Source organism: Cygnus atratus, chromosome 5, assembly GCF_013377495.2.
Source record: "Cygnus atratus isolate AKBS03 ecotype Queensland, Australia chromosome 5, CAtr_DNAZoo_HiC_assembly, whole genome shotgun sequence".
Taxonomy (NCBI): domain Eukaryota; kingdom Metazoa; phylum Chordata; class Aves; order Anseriformes; family Anatidae; genus Cygnus; species Cygnus atratus.
The window spans coordinates 56,995,344-57,014,652 of NC_066366.1; the positions used below are offsets into that span (position 1 = coordinate 56,995,344).

The 19,309-nt window shown below is 40.5% G+C and overlaps 1 protein-coding gene and 1 long non-coding RNA gene across 4 annotated transcripts in view; both read right to left on the bottom strand.

Annotated features, from left to right (window-relative positions):
* Positions 1–4,597, bottom strand: part of LOC118250228 (uncharacterized) — a 35,777-nt gene extending 31,180 nt beyond the window's left edge. The window contains exons 1-2 of one of the 2 annotated variants that reach the window (XR_004779369.2): positions 4,067–4,597; positions 1,353–1,473 (exon numbers count right to left, since the gene is read on the bottom strand). This is a non-coding gene — a long non-coding RNA (uncharacterized LOC118250228). The remainder of the gene's footprint in view (positions 1–1,352; positions 1,474–4,066) is intronic. The other variant, XR_004779370.2, reaches the window with a different exon arrangement.
* A 299-nt stretch (positions 4,598–4,896) lies between these two features.
* LOC118250227 (SERTA domain-containing protein 2-like) lies at positions 4,897–18,985 on the bottom strand. 2 transcript variants are annotated; one of them, XM_035551139.2, is made up of 3 exons: positions 18,864–18,985; positions 16,228–16,346; positions 4,897–8,573 (listed from the first exon to the last, which is right to left on the bottom strand). In XM_035551139.2, the coding sequence occupies exon 3, from the start codon at positions 8,567–8,569 to the stop codon at positions 7,718–7,720; it is 852 nt and encodes a 283-aa protein (XP_035407032.1). In that variant the 5' UTR covers positions 8,570–8,573; positions 16,228–16,346; positions 18,864–18,985; the 3' UTR covers positions 4,897–7,717. The 2 variants fall into 2 exon arrangements, with proteins under 2 accessions (XP_035407032.1, XP_035407033.1); XM_035551140.2 differs by lacking the exon at positions 18,864–18,985 and adding an exon at positions 18,252–18,610.
* Positions 18,986–19,309: the final 324 nt, after the last annotated feature.

Genomic DNA, 19,309 nt, shown 5'->3' on the forward strand with positions numbered 1-19,309 from the left:
GTCTGGCCATTCTGAATATGGGAACTTTGCACAACTTCTCGTTGTAAGGAAGTTGCTAAGCCTGATGGCTTTTTGAAAATAATGCTAAAGCGCTACGACAGATACTTTATGTATTGAAAGCATGGAACAAACTTTGATATTCCAGAACAAAGTTAATTAATGATGTGCCTCGTTTATTCTTAGAATTAAGAAACTGGCAGATTCCAACTCTTAATCTAGCAAACTGTTCAGCAGCAAAGTTAAAATTGCTATAATTTAATGAACTTAAATAATGTCTATGATACCTCATTGCGATTAGCATAACACGAACTATGTATTGGTTACTTGGTAAATGGTAAGAGACAATTTGGAAAAGTGTTACTTGAATGTAAGTGGCTCAGCAGTTTCCTTCTCAGAAGTTTTGCAGGGCTAGACTGAAAACTCCACATGGATACAAGAGCAGGGTTAACTTTTTCACTTAACGCTGGATTTGAATTCGTTTTTGAATTTCCCTTCTAAGTCTTTCAGAGCACTTACAGGAGTATTAAATAGACTCTAGTAAGAAACTTGCAAAATCGTAAATTGCTAATAAGTGATGAATAGATATTTGAGATTGGATATAAACACTTGAAATCAATTATAAGAATAAAATACCATTTTTATTATATATTTCAGACAAGCAGGGCCCTGCAGAGGGGCTTGAAGGGGCAGTTTGTAGCATGTATTACCAGCAGCTGATGCACTGTACCTCAGAGGCCCCCTTTTTTTAGATTTTAAAGTTTGCCTTTGCTTTCCCTAACATTGGATGAATGTATCAAAGAATTTTTTTGCACCATTACTCCAGGGGAAGGGTGAATGTCTGTCATAGCAACAAGTCTTACAGCCCTAAAATAGTGGAAAAAGGGTTTTCATTTTTTTTTTTTATGATTCAGTGAGGCAAAAACTACTGAGGTTTTTAAAAATGATGGGCTCCATTTTTTGGACAGATTTTTTTTATGCCACCTGAGTATCTTAATAAAAACTGGCTGCACAAGACAGTTGAGAGACCTTTGACTCCTGTCTTCAGTCTGAGTTCATTTATTCAAGGAAAAAGACTTGCAGATCTGAAATTACAACGTAAATCAATTCAGCTTCGAGTTTGTAGAGCCCCGGCTGCCCTCATCAGAGCTGGGACACAATCTGTCCATTGGGGGTTATTCACAAAGACAAAATTATGCTCTGTTTCTCTTAAGAAACAACAAAGCATGCCCAGGGAGACAGGCCTCTCATTTTCAGGCATACTGCACAGTAGAGACTAGCCTTGCCTTCTATTCTTATCCTCAGAAATGAGTGGTGACGGAAAACCCTCTGATGTGTTTTGCACAAATACTCACTGTTCATTTCCTTTTGTCATTTCCTTGTTGCCTTCCTGGGCATCAAGCCAAGTGTGCTAACAATCGCTGCTCACCAACTCTTGAAATACATGGTTGTATTAAGTAGTAGCAGGTGTTTATTCTGTGAAAATGGTACAGGGAGAAAACAGAGCTTCTGTATTTTAGTATGTTTTAAGCTATGAATTTCGTTATTTTCAGTCTTAGTTGTGAGCTCTCAGCTGTGAAATACTTAGTTTTGATGAACTAGTTACTGTACTCTGTGCTTGTGGAAAGTAAATACCCCAGACTTTTGGCATTTGCTTAGGATTTTAAAGAGAAAAACTAAACCAATCTAAGAGTTTTAGACAGCAGAGCTAGACAGAGATGCCTTTTTCTTCCAATCTGTTTTCTTCCAATCTGAAATGAGAGTGAAAATGTACCCAAGGAACAAAGTTTCTAGAAGTTCAAATGAGAAGCATAGTTACTGAAATGTTCCCTTTATAGAAAGGAGGCCGTACCAGTTATGGGAAAACAAACAAACAAAAAACCTTGTATTGTGAAAGACTGAAAATATTTCAATGATACTCTGTTCAATGTTATGCCACAAGTAAACTTTTAGGGACCTTATTTCAAAAAACAAACGATCTTTGAAATTGAACAGAGTAAGAAGGCATAGTTTTAGAACCTTATTTTTTAAAAGTCCAAAAAAAGTGTAAATTTGGTAAAATAAACAGCAATCCAGACCCTAGTATGAGTATACCTCTAAGCATACTATATGAGTATTTCTAAGTATACCATAGGCCCACCCTTTGTTAGGTGTATGCAGAAGTCCGGGATTAAAAATCAACAAAAAACTGTAAAATTGTGAAAGTTCCTTGGACTGCTGACATTGGTCATAACCAGATTTCATGGAGCAAAACAGAAAATACAAGAGAGCCAAAGTGAAAACTAGTTTCAAAATAAATCTTATGTTCAAAAGGGAAGAGAGTGGTATCAGTCTTTTCTGGCTTTCTAAAAATACATTTCTTGAAAAGTGGCAGGATTAGCTGATTGGACATCTTTTTCCTGAGAGTTCTCCAATGGCAAAAATTGCAGGCCCTCAACCTTATTTTAAAAACAAGAGGTTTTTTTGGTCTGTGCTGTTCAGGAGATGGGACTGGAAAACTGTTCTTCACTTACAGTTTTAAGATCTATCAATGAATAATAATTTAATTCCTTTCAATATTCTGTTATTAAATATCTACACACATTTTTGTTCCATTCAGGAAAACTCTTCCTCACTTTTCAAACATTGTTAGCTATTAATACAGGAATGACTAGATTGAGGAAAAATTAGGCCCTAAACATATCCAAAGGTTTTAATGTTAGATGAATTTTTACTAACATCACAATGTTTTTAACTTATCAGAATATGATGAACGTTTCTTCTTTGGCATGCTGACACCAATTTCTTATAGAAACAAAAACCTCTCCTTCAAGGCTTCAATAAACTGTTTGTATCTAGCTCAAGAGATGTACTTTGTCCATCCAGCTTAGATTCACCTGCAGAGTCTTTACACAACTTTGGATAATATTCACGCGGCGAGACACCATGAGCTGAGCGAGGATCAAATCCCCACGTTGATTTAGCAATGGAGAAGGTGGTTTATCCAGTGCTCAAGAGCACTATGCCTCAAGCTGTACTCACTCTCAAGCAACACATACATTGCTGTAGTCAGTTTGGCTCCGCTTACTTTTTCCAGGTTTCCATGCAGCATCGAGACAAATGGTCTGTATGGCTTCTGGGACACTACAAGTATTTTCAGAGTTCAGGGTCATTTATAAGCACACTGACATTCTGGTAGTGAACATGGGAGTCCTCCTGGAGTACTTACTCCTACTCCAGTTAAGATAGTAGAGGAAATCTGACTAAAACTGAGCTGCAAATTGTTAAAACCCAAACATCACTGGATTTGAGTTCAGCTTGCTGGATCCACTCTGCATGAGTCAGAGGAAAAAAAGGGGTTGTTTTTATAAAAAAGGAACTGCCTCCCAGCAGATGTAACAGGCTTGCCTCAGTCCTATCTAATAGGAGTTCTCCATTTTACTGAAGCATGAATGTAAATCTCAAGAAAATGTCATCCCACAGCCCAGCTCCTGTGCTAAAGCACAGCTCATCCAGCACAGTGCTCTGCTGGGATAAACTGGTCCTAATGAGGGAAAAATGTATGGAAGGTTGCAGCCCCCCCCCCCCCCAACCCCTCTTTTCTATAAAGGCAAGATGCCTGTGAATAGTGGGTAAATTCTCAAAAGCCTAAAGTCTTCCAGCTTCCCTGAATGGTTTAATATGTACTTCCAGAGACACACTGCTGCATCTTAACTTAACTCTTCACTTCTAATGCTAGTTTTTAATAGCTCAGAATTAGTTCTGCAACTAATTATAACTCATTTTCCTCGCAGCACTAATGCATAGGTTACTGTCATGCATGTACTTCACTCTTGCCTGAGCTGAAAAGGAAATCTTTTGTGCATGCAGAATACTGAGCCAGGCAGAGTGCTTTGAGTACTGCACATATGTCCTTGGCCAGCCACGTTTTAACCCAGCACAGCACCGAGCTGTGCTGCTCAGCATACTTCGGAAGTTCAGATCCTTCAGTGGCTAAAACTGGGGAAACCATATGAAAGCTGACATCACATTTAAAGTTTCAATGTGATCCGATTCCCTGATTTTCTTAAGCAGCTAAATTGCACTGTACCTTTATAAAGGCAGTTTTCCTCTACTGGATGTCAGGACCCCTCCCAGGATCAGGTGGGTGCTGCAGTGGCAGTAGCAGCCTGCTCCAGCAACGCAGACAAGTGTCACGATGGGAGCCACCTCACAGCCAAAGTGAGATTTCTATGAAGTTGCTTCTCGATCCGTGTTCTTCCAGCTGTGGTCAGCAGGCTCCAGGGCAAAAGGCAGGAAGAATGCCTCATCTAGATGCAGCAGCCAGTACAGTCTAACCAATAAAATGAAGTTAATTGCAGAAGAGTCAGGATCTCTCATTTTAAAGATCCACAACAGGAAGAGAATGGAAAACTTTAAACATGAAGTCACTGGTGTAATTTGCATTAGCAAATCAGTCTATTCATGGCATAACCAACAGTCTTCCACCGGCACCCAGTCTGGCAGTACACAGGCCTGCTGTGGCCAAAGTGTGTGCATCAAGAGAACTTGGGTTTGCCACTTGCTTTCGAGCATGGCAGCTCCAGAAGCAGTGCTAACAACTGTGTGGGCCTGTGAGACTACACCGGGTAGCCAAGACAAAAGTCTGAGGGCAGCTGAAGGCTAACAAACATCACCTGTTCACAGCAGGAATCCCCCCCCACCGCACCCACCAGCTGGACAAAGCTCTGTGCAACACCCCTTGTTCTGTGCGGACGAGCCTCACGTGCAAGCGGGATGAAACACCGGTGTTTTGTATTTCCAAAAAAAGTATAAAAGCAACCACCTGGGGGAAAATGTTTCATCTTTGTAAATGAAAGGATGAAAGAAAGGTGTCAAGGTAATTGTTTGTTTTTAAAACAAATACTAGAGGCTTCAAATATAAATGGTTAAACTGCAAAACTGTGGCTTTTATTTCCAAACATACAATAAATAGGTCCACCACAACTAGCCTCTAACTTCATTTTACATGGAAGGATTTTAAAATTAGTTTGTGCATATTTAAAAATTAATCTTCCCTTTGCACATAATTCCATACATTACCGAACTGCATTACATACCAGCTTTATGGTCTTGGCACTGTGATGCAAGCAAGCAATTAGAAACAGAGCTTTGTGGCAAGCAATTTAACAAAAATCACATTTTGTATTGTTGATAAAATGTACCAACAATTTCATCTATTTATGAAGTGTACAAAAAAGTTCAGCACGTAAATGCTGAAAAGGAAGTCTTCTCTCTGTTGGGGTTGCAAGGTAAGTGGATTAATTAACTGTTCACTATTTGCTACATGATATAATTTTAATACCAAAATATCTTTACTGCATAGTAACATTCCATATTTTCAAATGCAAGAAGAAATTAAATGCAGTCTTTTTTATTTTATTCCTCATCACTGAATTTAAAGACATTTTTAACCACAACTCTGCTTCATCACAGTGCAGAAGGCCCTTAATATTTCAAGGATTTATTCAGGCATATCTTTAATACAAAAGTAGAGGCTGAGGAAAAGCCAGAGTAGTCTATACACAATGCACAATCTGTGTACATTCTGAAGCTGTACCTCTCCAAGAACTACTTATACACTCTTCAAACAAATCCCTTTATCCAGCAATTCAAAATACTTTAGATCAGAAGTTTTATATTAGAATCAATACATTATATGCATATAAATACATTTATACCCTTCGGTTGCTAAACAACCCAGATGGCTGCAAGGATGTGACCTGAACTGGTTCTCCACTGGTCTGGGATACCAAACTGTATTGGCAGCTAACTGTTAACCAAAAGAGTCACAGTAAAAAAAAAATAAAAAAAAATTAAAAGATCTTTGCACAAGGTAGGTGTGCTACAGCATCAGTTAAGACTAAAAATAGTAGCCGATACCCTGGCACCGTCAATAGGGCCAGGACTCCAACGTTTGTGAGATGCAACACACAGTAGATGTTTTCTTTCTCTGCAGATGCCCCATTCTTGTAAAGTCCCAGCAGAACAAAAACAAAAAAACCAAAGCAAAGCTTTTACAACTACAGATTTTCTTATCAGACAGGTGCTGCAGCTTTCAAGACCAAAGTAAAAGTTTTATAGTTAAAAAAAAAAAACAATCAAAAACTCCTAAAAATAACTAGTGTGCAAGTGTGTACTTCAGAAGACAATAGCAAGGATCAATACAGACCTCAATTCAAGCTGAAACAGTATCCAAACTGTCTTACAGAAAAAATAGTTCTCACTGCAAATCTCATCTTCAGTTAACGAGTGCGCTTATATATACTTATATACACACCTGCCACACACACACGAACCCTCCTTCAGTACAGCCTGCAGCACAGCCATCAGCCACCACCAGAACAACGCTTTCAAAGCGCGGGCAGGCCCCAGTCCTGACGCTGCATCCGAGCAGTCAGACCCCTGAGCTCCCACAGACACAGCTGCAGGACGGTTCTTAGTCATCGGCACTGACTCACCGCCTACCAGCGAGTATTTCAGGAGCGTTCAGAACAGCGAGCACTGGTGGGTGCAGCAGGAAGCCTTCTCAACTTCGTCTCTTAAAGGATACAGAAACGGTGACTCCTCGAGTATCCTCCCAAGGTGCTAGAAGTTTTAAGTTCGAAGCGTTCCTTTCTACAATGCCAGGTATACAAAGGTGTATCTTTTTTAAATAATATTGCACATAAAAATCATCTTAAACTTTGTAGTGAAAGCAGAGCTGAAGGACAGTGTTTTCCAAAACAGATTAAAAAGCTACCTGTACATAGTAAGTTTTAATTTAAAGAACGCCAAGATTATTCAAAATCTAAGCACATAATACTGACAGAAAATTGTTAAATTGCACAATCTACATATAAATTACATTTGTAAATACTTAAAAGTTTTTAAACATTGAATACCCTTGATTTCACAAATCAGCTAGGTCACTGTCAAAGGATCAGCTTAATGAGTTAGAAGTACTTTCCCCCAGAAAAAAATAGAAACAAAAAGATCTGCAGTCTTAGACGAAGCACTGGAAAGAGTTAAAGCATTTCAGCTCAGAGGTAGTGCTAAACACATCCAACTAGAAGTCCATTATATTTGAACTATGATGAAATAACGTAGTAAAATGTAGAAAGACTATAAAATTTACAAAAATAAATAGTTCTGAATGCTTTAGAAAATGCAAGAGACTTTGTTGACAAGTGTCTTGATCTGCTTTTCCGACCAAAAGAAAGCAAAGCGTGTCTCATTTTTAAAATATACCCATCTCTAGTAATGTGTCTGCATCCAGGCAATCCAACTATGCAACTTGACATATGCCAACTTGGCATAGACTCTGATATTAAAAATAAAGTGGAGGCTTTGTAAAAGATCATCTCATATGAAATTTGTTTTGCATGTAAATTCTTCTGACAAATTAAAAATTGCACATAAAAAAGTTTATTGAAAGAGGCATGAGGGGTGATAAGGGTATGTGCCTATAGTTCCACATACACCCTGGAAGGAAAAAGATGATTGCACAGTTCTGATAAATAAATATTTCTTTAAAAAAAAAAAAAAAAAAAAGGACTGCCACTTTTCTGGTTCGTAAAAGTTTTGGAATTAGAGAACCCTACTATGGACAAATTATTCTTTACTTTGTGTTTTAAATAATTCTTTACAACTTTTCCAGTGGCTTTTATCCTGAAACCAAATGAGAGTGGCAGTCAAAAAGTATCTTTGGGTAAAACAAGTATCAGGATCCAACGAGAATTTCCATGATGTGGTCCAGCTCACTCAGATCTGTTCTACATATTTGAATGTTGTTTGCTGAAGAAGAATTACACGATGGGAAGGTTTTCAACGGTTCTTCTGTAGCAAGAGGTGGTGGTCTGGGTGGCGTTAGCGGAGGGCAACAGAAGTCTGAATCATACATTGAAGTGTCAATATCTTCAAAAATGTCATCTATTGCCAAATCCTTCAAGTAGCTAGTTGAATTTGAAATCTCAAAGGAACCAAACACGCATTCAGCTCCCTTCAAATCTTGTCTATCATCTTCTAGCTTTAGACCGGCATTTTCTGGAAACTTTGGCTGGTCATCTCCAGTAGGAACCAGACAAGTAGGTGGGCTTATGTCTTCTACAAAGTCTAAATCCTTCAGAATTGATGAAATAGCAGATGACATATCATCATCTGAGACTATCAGCAGGCTATTTTCTATCTGGTCTTCTGCAGACCGCAAGTCACAACAGTTAGACTCTTGCTGACTAATACCTGAAGGCAACTGTAGGGAAATCCCAGATGACTCCATCCCTGTGTAGCTGTGAGTACTAGGAGTAATGCCAGCGCAGACATTAACTGGCTGCTGATTACTCTCTTGTCTCATTTCCTCCTGAATTTGCCGCACGGTGTTGGCTATGAGGACAGAGCGGTGCAAGTTCGGTTCCACCAGCATTTTGTAAGTCTGTAACTTGGTGAGGCACATGTTAAGCACCAGCTGCCTCTTAAGCGGATATGGCAGATTTCGACTGGAATCGAAGGCACTAGAGAGACCAGCCATGTTCTCCTCATAGTCACTCAGCTTGCGTTTTAGGCCTCTCCCCAACATGAACCTGAAAGAGAAACACTCTGAATTAACCTTGGGCAAGACTTCTGCAAGATCTCAACAGGCACTTTCAAAAGTCCATAGCATACAATTTATTGGTTGACTTAGATTCTAATGCCATAAAACACTGAAAGACAATAAAATCCTACATAGCACACTCATTGAGAAGATGCACTTTCCAACTGTATTGCTTCACAGGATTTTCTTCGAGAGAAAACATGACAGATACAGTAACTACTGTCTGAAAAACAGTATTTAGAAGTTCTTAGACTGCTTTTGAAGGTTTACTTTTAACTCTACTATGAGGATATGAACTTAATTATTTTAAAACTTGCTAGGTTAGCTGTGTTTTTTAGCCTTATCCATTTAAATTATGTGGAATACAAAACTCATTAGTGATGAAAGTCTTATGTCCATATGAAATGAAATAGATGCTTATATTTAAACATTTTCAATTTAACATTCATTTGTTTCTAGGCACAGTAGCTTAGAATGTAAAACTAGTTTTAACACCCATTTTTAATCTCATTAATGTATTCTTAACGTCTTGCTCAGTGTCTCTTTTATAGAACTCACTTCTTGGGTGACTTAAAATTGTTTTACTACAGTAAAACCACACAGCAAGACCAGGAACTGGGCCTCCTAGGGAATCCTTCTACCCAATTCGTATCTGAGACTAAATCTGGCTTGGCTGCAGAACTCCAAGGATTATCATCAGTGCTCATGCCTACTGGTTCACAACCTGCTACTGACTTAACTCTGAGGACATCCAGCAGGAGGTTATCAAATGGAATTTTAGAAGCGACCAATCCTGCTAAATAGACACAGTAAAGAAGTAGAACTTTGTTGGTTCCCACCTGCTCTGTGTGCTTTTGCATTGAAATACAGGGGGGTCTATAACAGTGACACCAAAACTAATTGTAGGCATACACACCTAAAATACAGGTGATCCAAGCAAAATACATGCTTGAATGATGATTACCCAGCATCAAAACACAAAGCGTTTTATTTAGTAGGGACAACACACACTAAGCAACCACTTGTGCACACAAGGAAAAGAATTATACCACGAGCAGGAAACACAGGTAAAATCTTGATTGCACACATCTCGATGTGTCCATGGAACACAGAGACCTCACTCCCAAACAATTAAAAAAAATTAAGCAATCACAAATTAGACACCCCATGGCAGATTTAGGGCAGATCCTTCATACACAACAATCCAGACACTGCACGCTGCAGAGGGCCTCCCAGCTTCCTTTTCATGTGAGCACTGCATACTGCCAGCAACAGCTCAGCTGATTGCTGCAGCTGCCAGCTGCCAGACTTTTGGGGACAAGGAGATGGCAGCAGGATAAAGCTTCTTTTACTTTCAGGATTTCTCCAGATTTGCAGGAAGCACTGCAGGGCTCCATGGCTACATTCATCTGCCTGGACTAGGCTGGTGGAGAACTCAGCTCCTCTGGAGGAACAATTCTGCCAAAGTTGCAAACTTTTTAAGTTCATCGTGTAAGTTTAAATGTTGTAAGTTTGAAAGTGTGCTTTACTCCAAAGTTTTCTGCTGAACCGCCACAGCAGCAGCTGAATGTCTTAAAGAAAGATATCTGAATGTGGCTGCCTCTTCATGTCGGTAATCTTCCCACCCCATCCCAGCACCCCATCTAGAACCAACAGAGCCAGGCAGCACTGAGCACTCAGAACAAGATCAGCACCAAATATAATAATTGGAAGTACTTTGGGGGCTCTGTGTGTGTGTGTGTGTGCCAGGTATCCCCAGCAAAACTATCAACAATGCTGTCAGCAACTGGTAACTTCAGACACAATCTAAGAAAAACTACAAGTTATACAGACCTTTGCAATAAGACTGTTACTAAATATACCAACTTGTGACATATCATGGAGATAATTAGTGTCTCCAAATGATTTGAAAAAAAAATAAAGAAAATTATTAATTCTCCATTTTAAGTAGCATTTAAATGCTGCGCTAACTAAGGCATGCCCGCAGACCCTGTACAAATAGAGAATAAAACCATACATCAAAACAGCCACGTGCTCACTACGCGCCATCCTTCCCATACACTGCACGTTAGCTGTTTCCTTTTCTCTCCACTAGTGCAGACCAAAGTTCATACTCCTAAGGCAAGTAAATGAAGACCGGACACGGAAGACTAATTCTGTCATTTTATATTTTCAGAAGACTTGTTTTTGCCACTTTACTGCTTTTAATACATTTTCAAACATATATTTACACTATATTATACACACAGGAAATACTAGACTTATCTGTTTGAATTACATGAATAATTAATTTCTAACATATCAAAAACGTGGTCTTTAATTTCTGTACACAAGCTTAAGAGCAAGCAAACTTGCATAAGCGAAGATATATAATTTCACAAGAACAACTTAAAATCAAATATTTAACTTTTAAAGTCATACAGTAGTCTAATTAGACTACATATTTCATGCTTATATACGCAGACGCCTTTTCCCTTCCTCAAATTTCCTTCATAAAAAATTGTCCTAGAGCATTCTAGAAATACATAACAAAGTTCAAGTGTGACAGTACCCTGAACTACAAAAATTAAATTCAAGAAACATTATTTGCTCCAACTTCAAACGTTTTTACTTAACAGATTCCGCAGATGTCTGAGGTGGTGTTTTACAAACATACTCCTATTTTACGTTTCATAAATTCTGCCTGTTTAGTATGATTTTTCCCTAATTGCAAGTCTCCCCTCCAGGAGGGAGGTGATTTCAGAGGTTACATAAAAATTTGAAAAAGGCTAATAAAACCAGGGTACCACTGGTACAGCGGGTTTGAAAATGACTAGTGTCATGGTTGCTACAGGAGACATTAAATTTCAGTTCTTGTCAAACACACTCAGCTGCTGACCTACAAAAGATACAAAGCCCCTTTGTTACCAGCTAATCTACATTTTATCAGGCCTTTTGCTTTACTTTTTAGCATAAGAATTTCTGACAGGGTCATTTTCTTAAACTACCTCATACTTCATAAGCAATTTGCCCTTTTGTAGCATCGTGCATTAAAACACAAACCCCAAAACCAGAACTCCCAAACCAGTCAAATACTCTCTCTTTTGGCAGCGCTACTTTGCGATATATCGATCACATTACTTAATTATGCAGTGTTCCCCTCATTTCAATTTTTATTACTAGGGAAAACAACCAAGTCCACACAAAAATCCACATTTCCACGTTGATGCATATTGCTGCTCACCGGGTGCAGCTGTCAGCCCTACCAGAACCACACAGCCCACTTAAAGAAGCACAAGTTAGGCACAGTAAAGTACAAAGAGGGCACCTAGAAACTGCACTTTCCTTACTCCTGTCCAATTCTAGGAACCTACTCAGATCTCAGAAAATTGCATCTAGTGACAGGATTTTGGCACACGCCAATCTGATAACTCTGTAATTTGTAAGAAAATAAACTGAACAAAAATTAAACTCTATGCCAAGTTCTAATGTGAAGTCTATGCGTAGCTGTTCAACAATAAACGAGGCAAACTGTAAGCGTTTCCTTGACCATTAAGAAAAAGTTCAATGACCACATTTTTAGAATCTTTTGTCATGGAAAAAAAGAAAACCACAAATATGAACAATGAGGAATGTAAGATCTCAGAAACTTTTTCTGGCTTTTCTCATCTTCTCTCATTGTAGTAATGCAAACTGAGCCACAGGCCATTTATAGCAAAATGCTTTTTTATTTTAAGTTATTCTGTGGAAAATGAAACAAAGTGAATTGAACATTTAGCAGTGCCAAACTCTCGACCTATGTCCATGAACTATGAAGGAGACTATACATAAAAATTCTGCCCCTTACAGCACGTTCCTCATTTACTTCCAGTTCCATGGAGTCCATTTCATGTGAACTCCTCCCTGCTAAGATGAGAAGAAGCCTCCATGCTCTGTAATCCTACACTGTACCCGAGCTGGAAAAAACTTGGAGGGAAGAGGCACGTCACTGGCTGGCAGATCCGCACGGAATACCAAACAAACAGGCCTGGTCAGAGCTTGCAGCTACTCAGAAGAAACATTCCAGCCTACCAAGAAAAATTCACATTGCAACGTGTTGTGGACAATACAGGACTCGTGCCACCATTTCAGAGGAAAAACACAGCTCCATCTGTCACGGGGTCTGATAGTGCAGTGCAGCTGCCACTGACACATGGTTAGGAAGTGCAGCTGGAAACAGTCACAAAGAAGAACACAGCATGTGAAAACTCTCAATTACTCCTACTTGGGCAAACTACTAAATTTCTTCTTCCTCACCTTCCAAAAACATTTTAAGAACAAGTTAAACAGCATTTAGAATCTGGAACCGCACAGAGCTGTTAATTTTTAGAACAGAAAAGCTTCAAAAACCATGAGCATATAAAACATGACTGGCACAGTTAAAGTTGTCTAAACACATACTTTTCAGGCATAAAACAAGCACTCCAGCTAACTACACAAGAATTACTCATTTACCATCAAAGACTGTTTAAATGGCAAGATCACCAACAGAGTACTTGGCCTGCACTACACGGGAGGTCAAAATTATTTCATCAGTAGCGGTCCCTTCTGGCTTCTCTTCCGAAGTTATTAAATTCAAATTTGCTATTTCTTGTCATACAGACAGCGTTGCATTTTTCAGCCTAAAATTGTCTCAGGTGATAAACAACTGTTCCTCACGAGACACAAGTGTCAGACTTGAATAGGTGCAAGCACCTCAGGAGTGAAAGCTGTCTGTCCAGTTTTCAGTAAGGCAGCTCTGCTAACTTGTATTCACATCAAAATTAGAGACTCTTTGCTTTTGTAATTTAGGTAATTCTCTTTCAGAGTCTCCTTTGGCTCATAACCATGGAAAACAACTAACAGTAAAGCCTGCTAGAAGTCTCCTCGGATCAGTGACTCGTGTTAGTGACTGACTGAAGCTGATTGATAACCTGATTTCCTGCTCTCCTCTCTTCCACGGATGCATTTCACAAGCATGCATCTATCTGCAGGAAACGTGAAGGAAGACAAACATCCCCACAGCTAATGGATGTTTCTCAGAATTATTCAGCATACACTGCAGAGTGGTTTTAATGGTATCCTTCCCCTATCCCCCATATGTTTTAGCATAGGTGACAACCTCATTAAGCTTTAATTAAGTGGTGGTCTGGGTCTTGACTAGCACTACCTGTTATAAGAAGCTGCCCAGAAGAAAGGTGAGGCTGAAGGTACAGTTAACAGACACAGCATAAATCCTTTCCTCCCATCCGGACTTAACACTGATCGCTTGAACATGACTTACGTAACCCAGTAAGCCGTCAGACTACACAGAACAGCCTATCTGATCTGGTGTCCTCAGCAAACGTTGGAGATCCCCACACCACCACTCCTTGGCTGTTAGCAGAAATTAAGAGGAAGGGAGGGAAGGAAAATTAAACACCTTTAAAAGACATGAAAGTAAAAAGTAACCTGGACCAGAATACACTTTTAAATACACAAAGATGTATTTAAGTCTCCCCCTCCCACCCTGCCCCATTTTAGCCAAGATGAGTAACTGCTGGAGGTGGCTAAAAATGTACATATAGGGAGGAGTGCAGTCCTACCAGCTTACTCCCATACCTAAGCTCCTATGTAACCACGTCTCTGCAGGAGTTAGAAACAACCAGAAAAGAGCTGCCCAGAGAAGGGAGAACTGATGTCAACTTCTGGTCACAAAATCCCAATCTGTAACACACCTAGGTCTTCCTGCTACTGCTAAAGCAGCTACAACACAGAACCAAGACATGCTACTGTTCAGACTTAAAAAAAGAGTAAGAAAACCACCACCAACAAAAATAGAAAACATACCTATGGATGCACCTAACATCCCTTCCCACATTTGCAAATAAAAATATGCGGAAGAGTATTCATTAAGAACAGGAAAGAAATGAGAGGAAGAGTAAGCCAAACCCAGCATTACAGCCTGGAATTCATAACCTGTCCACTGTCACTTCATTATTTTTGGAAGAAGTGAACAAATACGTACCATACAGTAATATTTCAGGGACTGAAATACTGTTTACCAAGCACTTCAGATTGAGTTTTACCTTGATTTAGAAGTTAGATAGAATCTCACCCCCTCCAGCTATTTGTATCATGTCTAATTAGATTTGGAAAATTCCTGCACTTAAAGGACATCTTCCTAAGTTCCTTATTCTCATTTTTTTCATACGGCACTGGTAAGAGATTTGCTTTAGAAACTACCATGGCTATCTTAGTTTCAGGGCACAACATTTCACTCTGGACAAGAACCTCCTCTGTTACGATGTGTACTTTCCACAAGTTAAAAACAAGTGGCTCTGGGCCATTTACAACAGTAAATGAAACGTATTCTTAGCAGCTGATATCTATCACTAGAGGCTGATACATAAACGTGCTGAGGCAATACCAGTGTTAGGCAGAGAAAAACTTCCATACTTTCACAAACACAAAAACAGTGTCACTCCTCTCCACTTGTGACTATAGTTCCACACCAACAAAGCTCACAGGTGTATGTTTTTAATACATGTGTGTTTAGCAGGTATTTTTCAGGAAATTTAGATTATTTTTTTCCTTTTTCTTTTTTTAAGCAGTAAGAATGCTCTGGAATCATTTAAACCAAGGATCAATAGCAGGTAGCAAAGCTAACACCTTATCAAGAGTTACTAAATCTGAAAACTTCCCAAATAAAACTATATCATAATAAAATGAGTACATACAGGAATCCAAACCACAAGAACCAAACAACCACGGTTCCACCTAAGAAAAATCTTACTGAAAAGAACTCTAAATGTGATGACAAACCTCTTCAGAGCTTGTTCTAATCAATTGAACAACTCTCAATCCTCTTTCCTTGCACTATCTGTTTACTTCAAATACAGAGATACTGAATGCATTCACCTAATTAATACTGGCATATATTTTAGGGTTACGGTGACCTAAATAGAGGTCCATTAAGAACAAAAGCATAGCTTATTAACAATGTCAAATTTGCATACCCATACTTAGAAATAGAAGATCAGACCATTAACAGTAAGTGCAACCAAAAAAAAAAAAAAAAGGCTCTTTTCCTGATAGAAAAACAAACAAACAAAACAAAAAAAAATGCCATTAATCTTTAGCTCTCTGTATGGGATATTCAGGTAACTTTGAATAACCAGCTCAGAAATCACTTCCATTTTCCCTAACACAGTGGCCTACAGCAACCTTTCTCCAGTATCCAAAGTGCCTTCTCCTCTCACAACAAGCCTGTAATACTGTGCAAAGTCCACGGGCACATGGTAGAAAAACTGCACCAGATTCAACAGCTGCACAGTGGGCCTCGCTATAAGATTGGGGCCTTTGTTAACAAGGATCCAATGCAGTGATCTTAATAAAGATCATTTTTACAAATTTTTGTTACATTATAGCACTGTCTCATTATAAAGGAAAAAAATACATTAAAAAATCAAATTCAGAATATTCAAACCAAAGAACTTACAGTGTTCAACAAGCCTACAACACTTCACTTTATATCATACACCCCAATCTTAAACATTATTATTCAGTTTATCATTCTAGCCCACAAAAATAACATCTACAGCTGATTATCAGAACATGGGCTATCCACGTAAGATATGATTCAATTAAAATACACAAGTAGTTACCCTTAGAAAATTGAAAGGAGTCCAGGCAGGAAGATTCCAGATTTTGCATAAAGTGTGGTCATCCAATAGTCTTGAACTATGCACGAGTCCAAGCCATCCACAGAGGTAGGATGATGTGACTTAAGGGGAAAAACAAAGGAAAAAAAAAAACCAGAATATTTCATTACTATTTTTTTAAACCAGAATTATTAAACACACAATTCAGTACAACTTTTAAAATTATTTCTGCTAAATCCCACTAAAGCAGTTAAACTGAAATAAGAAAAACTAAAGTTCATGAATGCACTCGAAGTAAGAGGACCTCATAGTTTCACCTATGAACTCATGAAATGTGTTCATAAATTAATACTACAGAAGAGAATCCTGATCCTACAAATGTTAGGCTTTGGAGTGAAAACTTGCAGCGACACCTCTTCAGGTTACTAAACACTACTGAAGTTTGTAATAGTTTCACAAATCATGAATCAGGAGAGCTTATACCATGAATTGTAAAGAAGTACATTTCAGAATTAGCCCCTAATGTTTACAGACTGCAAAAGGAGTTAATTTTTTACGAAATTCCCTAGTTTTCCTCATTTTCAGCATGCACAAAACCCTACAAGAAGATAACAGGCAGGATACTCTTTAAATTGCAAGCTATATTCAGCACATCATCATTTTCATCAAAATCCCGATAAAGGAGCATTTGCAGTTTGCCAACAGAGTAGACAGATTAAATCATGGATTAGACCAAGGCACTGGAAACCGTGGGAGACATAAAAGGGTGAAGTGACAGTCAACTATGAAGGAGGCTAGAAAACACAGAAGGAATTGTACAATCCATGCCCTAGAGGTCTCAACTCTACCTGTAGAATCCACGTTTCTCAGCTCCAAGGATAAAAGCCCTTATGCAGGCTAGCAGCCCACCGTCTGCACTGTACCTGACATGTTTTGTGTGCATGCAACATAGACAGGTACACACAGAGACCCACCCCCCAGCTGCAGCGCTCCAATCACTTCACAAAGTTACCACAAGAGCAAAGATCAAGTTAGACAGATGATTGTGAAAGACTGTATTTAAGAAACAGGAATTCATGTTATTTTACAGCTCTTTAGTGAAAGCCAGTCTTGTATTTAGGCAGATGGAGCAGTAAATGAATACAGTTCATTTTACACAGCAACTCATTGCCATGGTGCTACCAAAGGGCTCCTCCGTTTACAGACTCTTGGAACTGAAAAGATGCAGTAAAACAGCAGCAAGATGCCCCTGACCTAATAATGCTAAATCTAATCCACAGTAATAAATACAGCAATAGCCCCCTCTTCCTCCCAGAAGCTGGCTCCTTTCCTATCATAAGATGATCCATATTATATGTAGTTTAAAAAAAAAAATTAAGAAAAAAAAAAAAACAGCAGACAAATGAAAATTCATTATCTTTTTTGGCTTGAAACAGCAAGAGCTTAAAAGGTCAAAACTGAGGTTTATTACAGTGTACTTGCTAAGTCACATAGGGGAGGAGAATGTTCACTGACTGCATTTTCTATGCACTTAAAACATTTGTCCTTTCGTTTTCAAGTGCAATCTTTTGAGCATTAAAGAACTCTCAAAAAAAAAAAGGCTAATAAGTGTATCAGAACATTTAAAAGTTTTTGACTAGCTTTAGTTAAGAAAAAGTCTAAAGTCTTTGATATAAAATGAATGCTGTCCCTTGTGTTTTAAGTCTGACCTTTTACTAGACAAAGGTGGAGTCCAAGGAGTTATCAAATTTGACTCCTTCATTATATAATGCACAGAAATTCTGCAGAATTAACGGTTGAGGTTGTAATTTTTCCCCTACATGATTTCATATAGGAACGAGTGACAGCAAGGAGTACAGAGGTAAGGTTACTAGATTTAGATTTTACAACCTGTTATAAAAAAAAAAAAAAAAAAAACTTATACAAGACCCACGGTAGCTGTAAATCACTATGAATAATACATGCAGCAGATTTTTTTTTTCCCCTTTCATTTTCGTCCACCGCCTTCCCCTGCACTTTTCAAGTACCTGTTTTCGGGCCACTTCAGCCAGCAGAGCCCCCAGCCTTTATTTTCAGGGCACCTCCCACCCTGCGGCTAACTTGGGGCCAAAAGCACCTCAGGAGGACGGCAAACAAACCAAAGCCCTGCCGGACGGGGCTGCCTTTTCGGAACCGGGCTGCTCCGGGACGCGCTTCGAAGGCAACCCGGGCCTAACCCGGGCAGGACGGGCTGACGGCGGCGGGTGCCGAGGGAGTTTAGGTGCCCCCTTCAGAATTTCGGTGGGGTCCCCTCAAACTTCGCTGCCCCTCCCCAGCAGCCGCTCCCGGCGGGGCCGTGCCGGGCGATGCCCCCCCCCCCGTGCCGTGAAGGGCCCGGCCCCGCCGCGCTGCGAGGCTCGGGGCCGGCCCTTCCTGCGCCCCCCCCCGGTACCCGCCGCCATCCCGGGCGGCGAAAAAGTTGCGCTCCTCCCCCTCCCTGCCCCCCGGCGCTAATTATAACCGCGCTAACAACTTCCAGCCCCCCCTTTCCCCCCTTACCCTCTTCACCCCCCCCCCACCCCGGTCCCGCTCCCCTCAGGGGCTCCCCTCACCACCACCCCCCTCAGCCGTTGCCCCCCTCACAGGCGCCGCCGCCTCACCTGTGAGCCGCACCGCGCCGTGCCAAGGCAGCCGGCCGGGCTCCCTGCGGCGCTGCTGGGGCTCCGGGAGGCGGAGGCGGGCGCCACCCCCGCCGGGCCCCGGCAGCCTCCGCCCCTGCCGGCCGTCCCCTCCCTCCCTCCCTCCGCCCGCGGCACCACAGCGGCGGCGGGGTGGGGAATGAGGAGGGGGGGTGGTGAGTGGGGGGGGGTGGGGGAGGGGGCCGCGCACGCCGCCAGCTGGCCGCTCTCCCATTGGCCGGCGGCCCCTCGCAACCTGCCCGGCAACCATTTTCTGACTGGTCTGGGATGCAGGAGGGGGTCGGGCTGCGGCTGGCCCCCGCGCCGCGGCCCAATGGGAAAGGGAGGAGAGCGGAGGTGGGCGGTGACACCGTGAGGCTTCGTCCAATAGCAAGGCGGGCGCCACTGAGTCCACCCGTCTCTCCCCC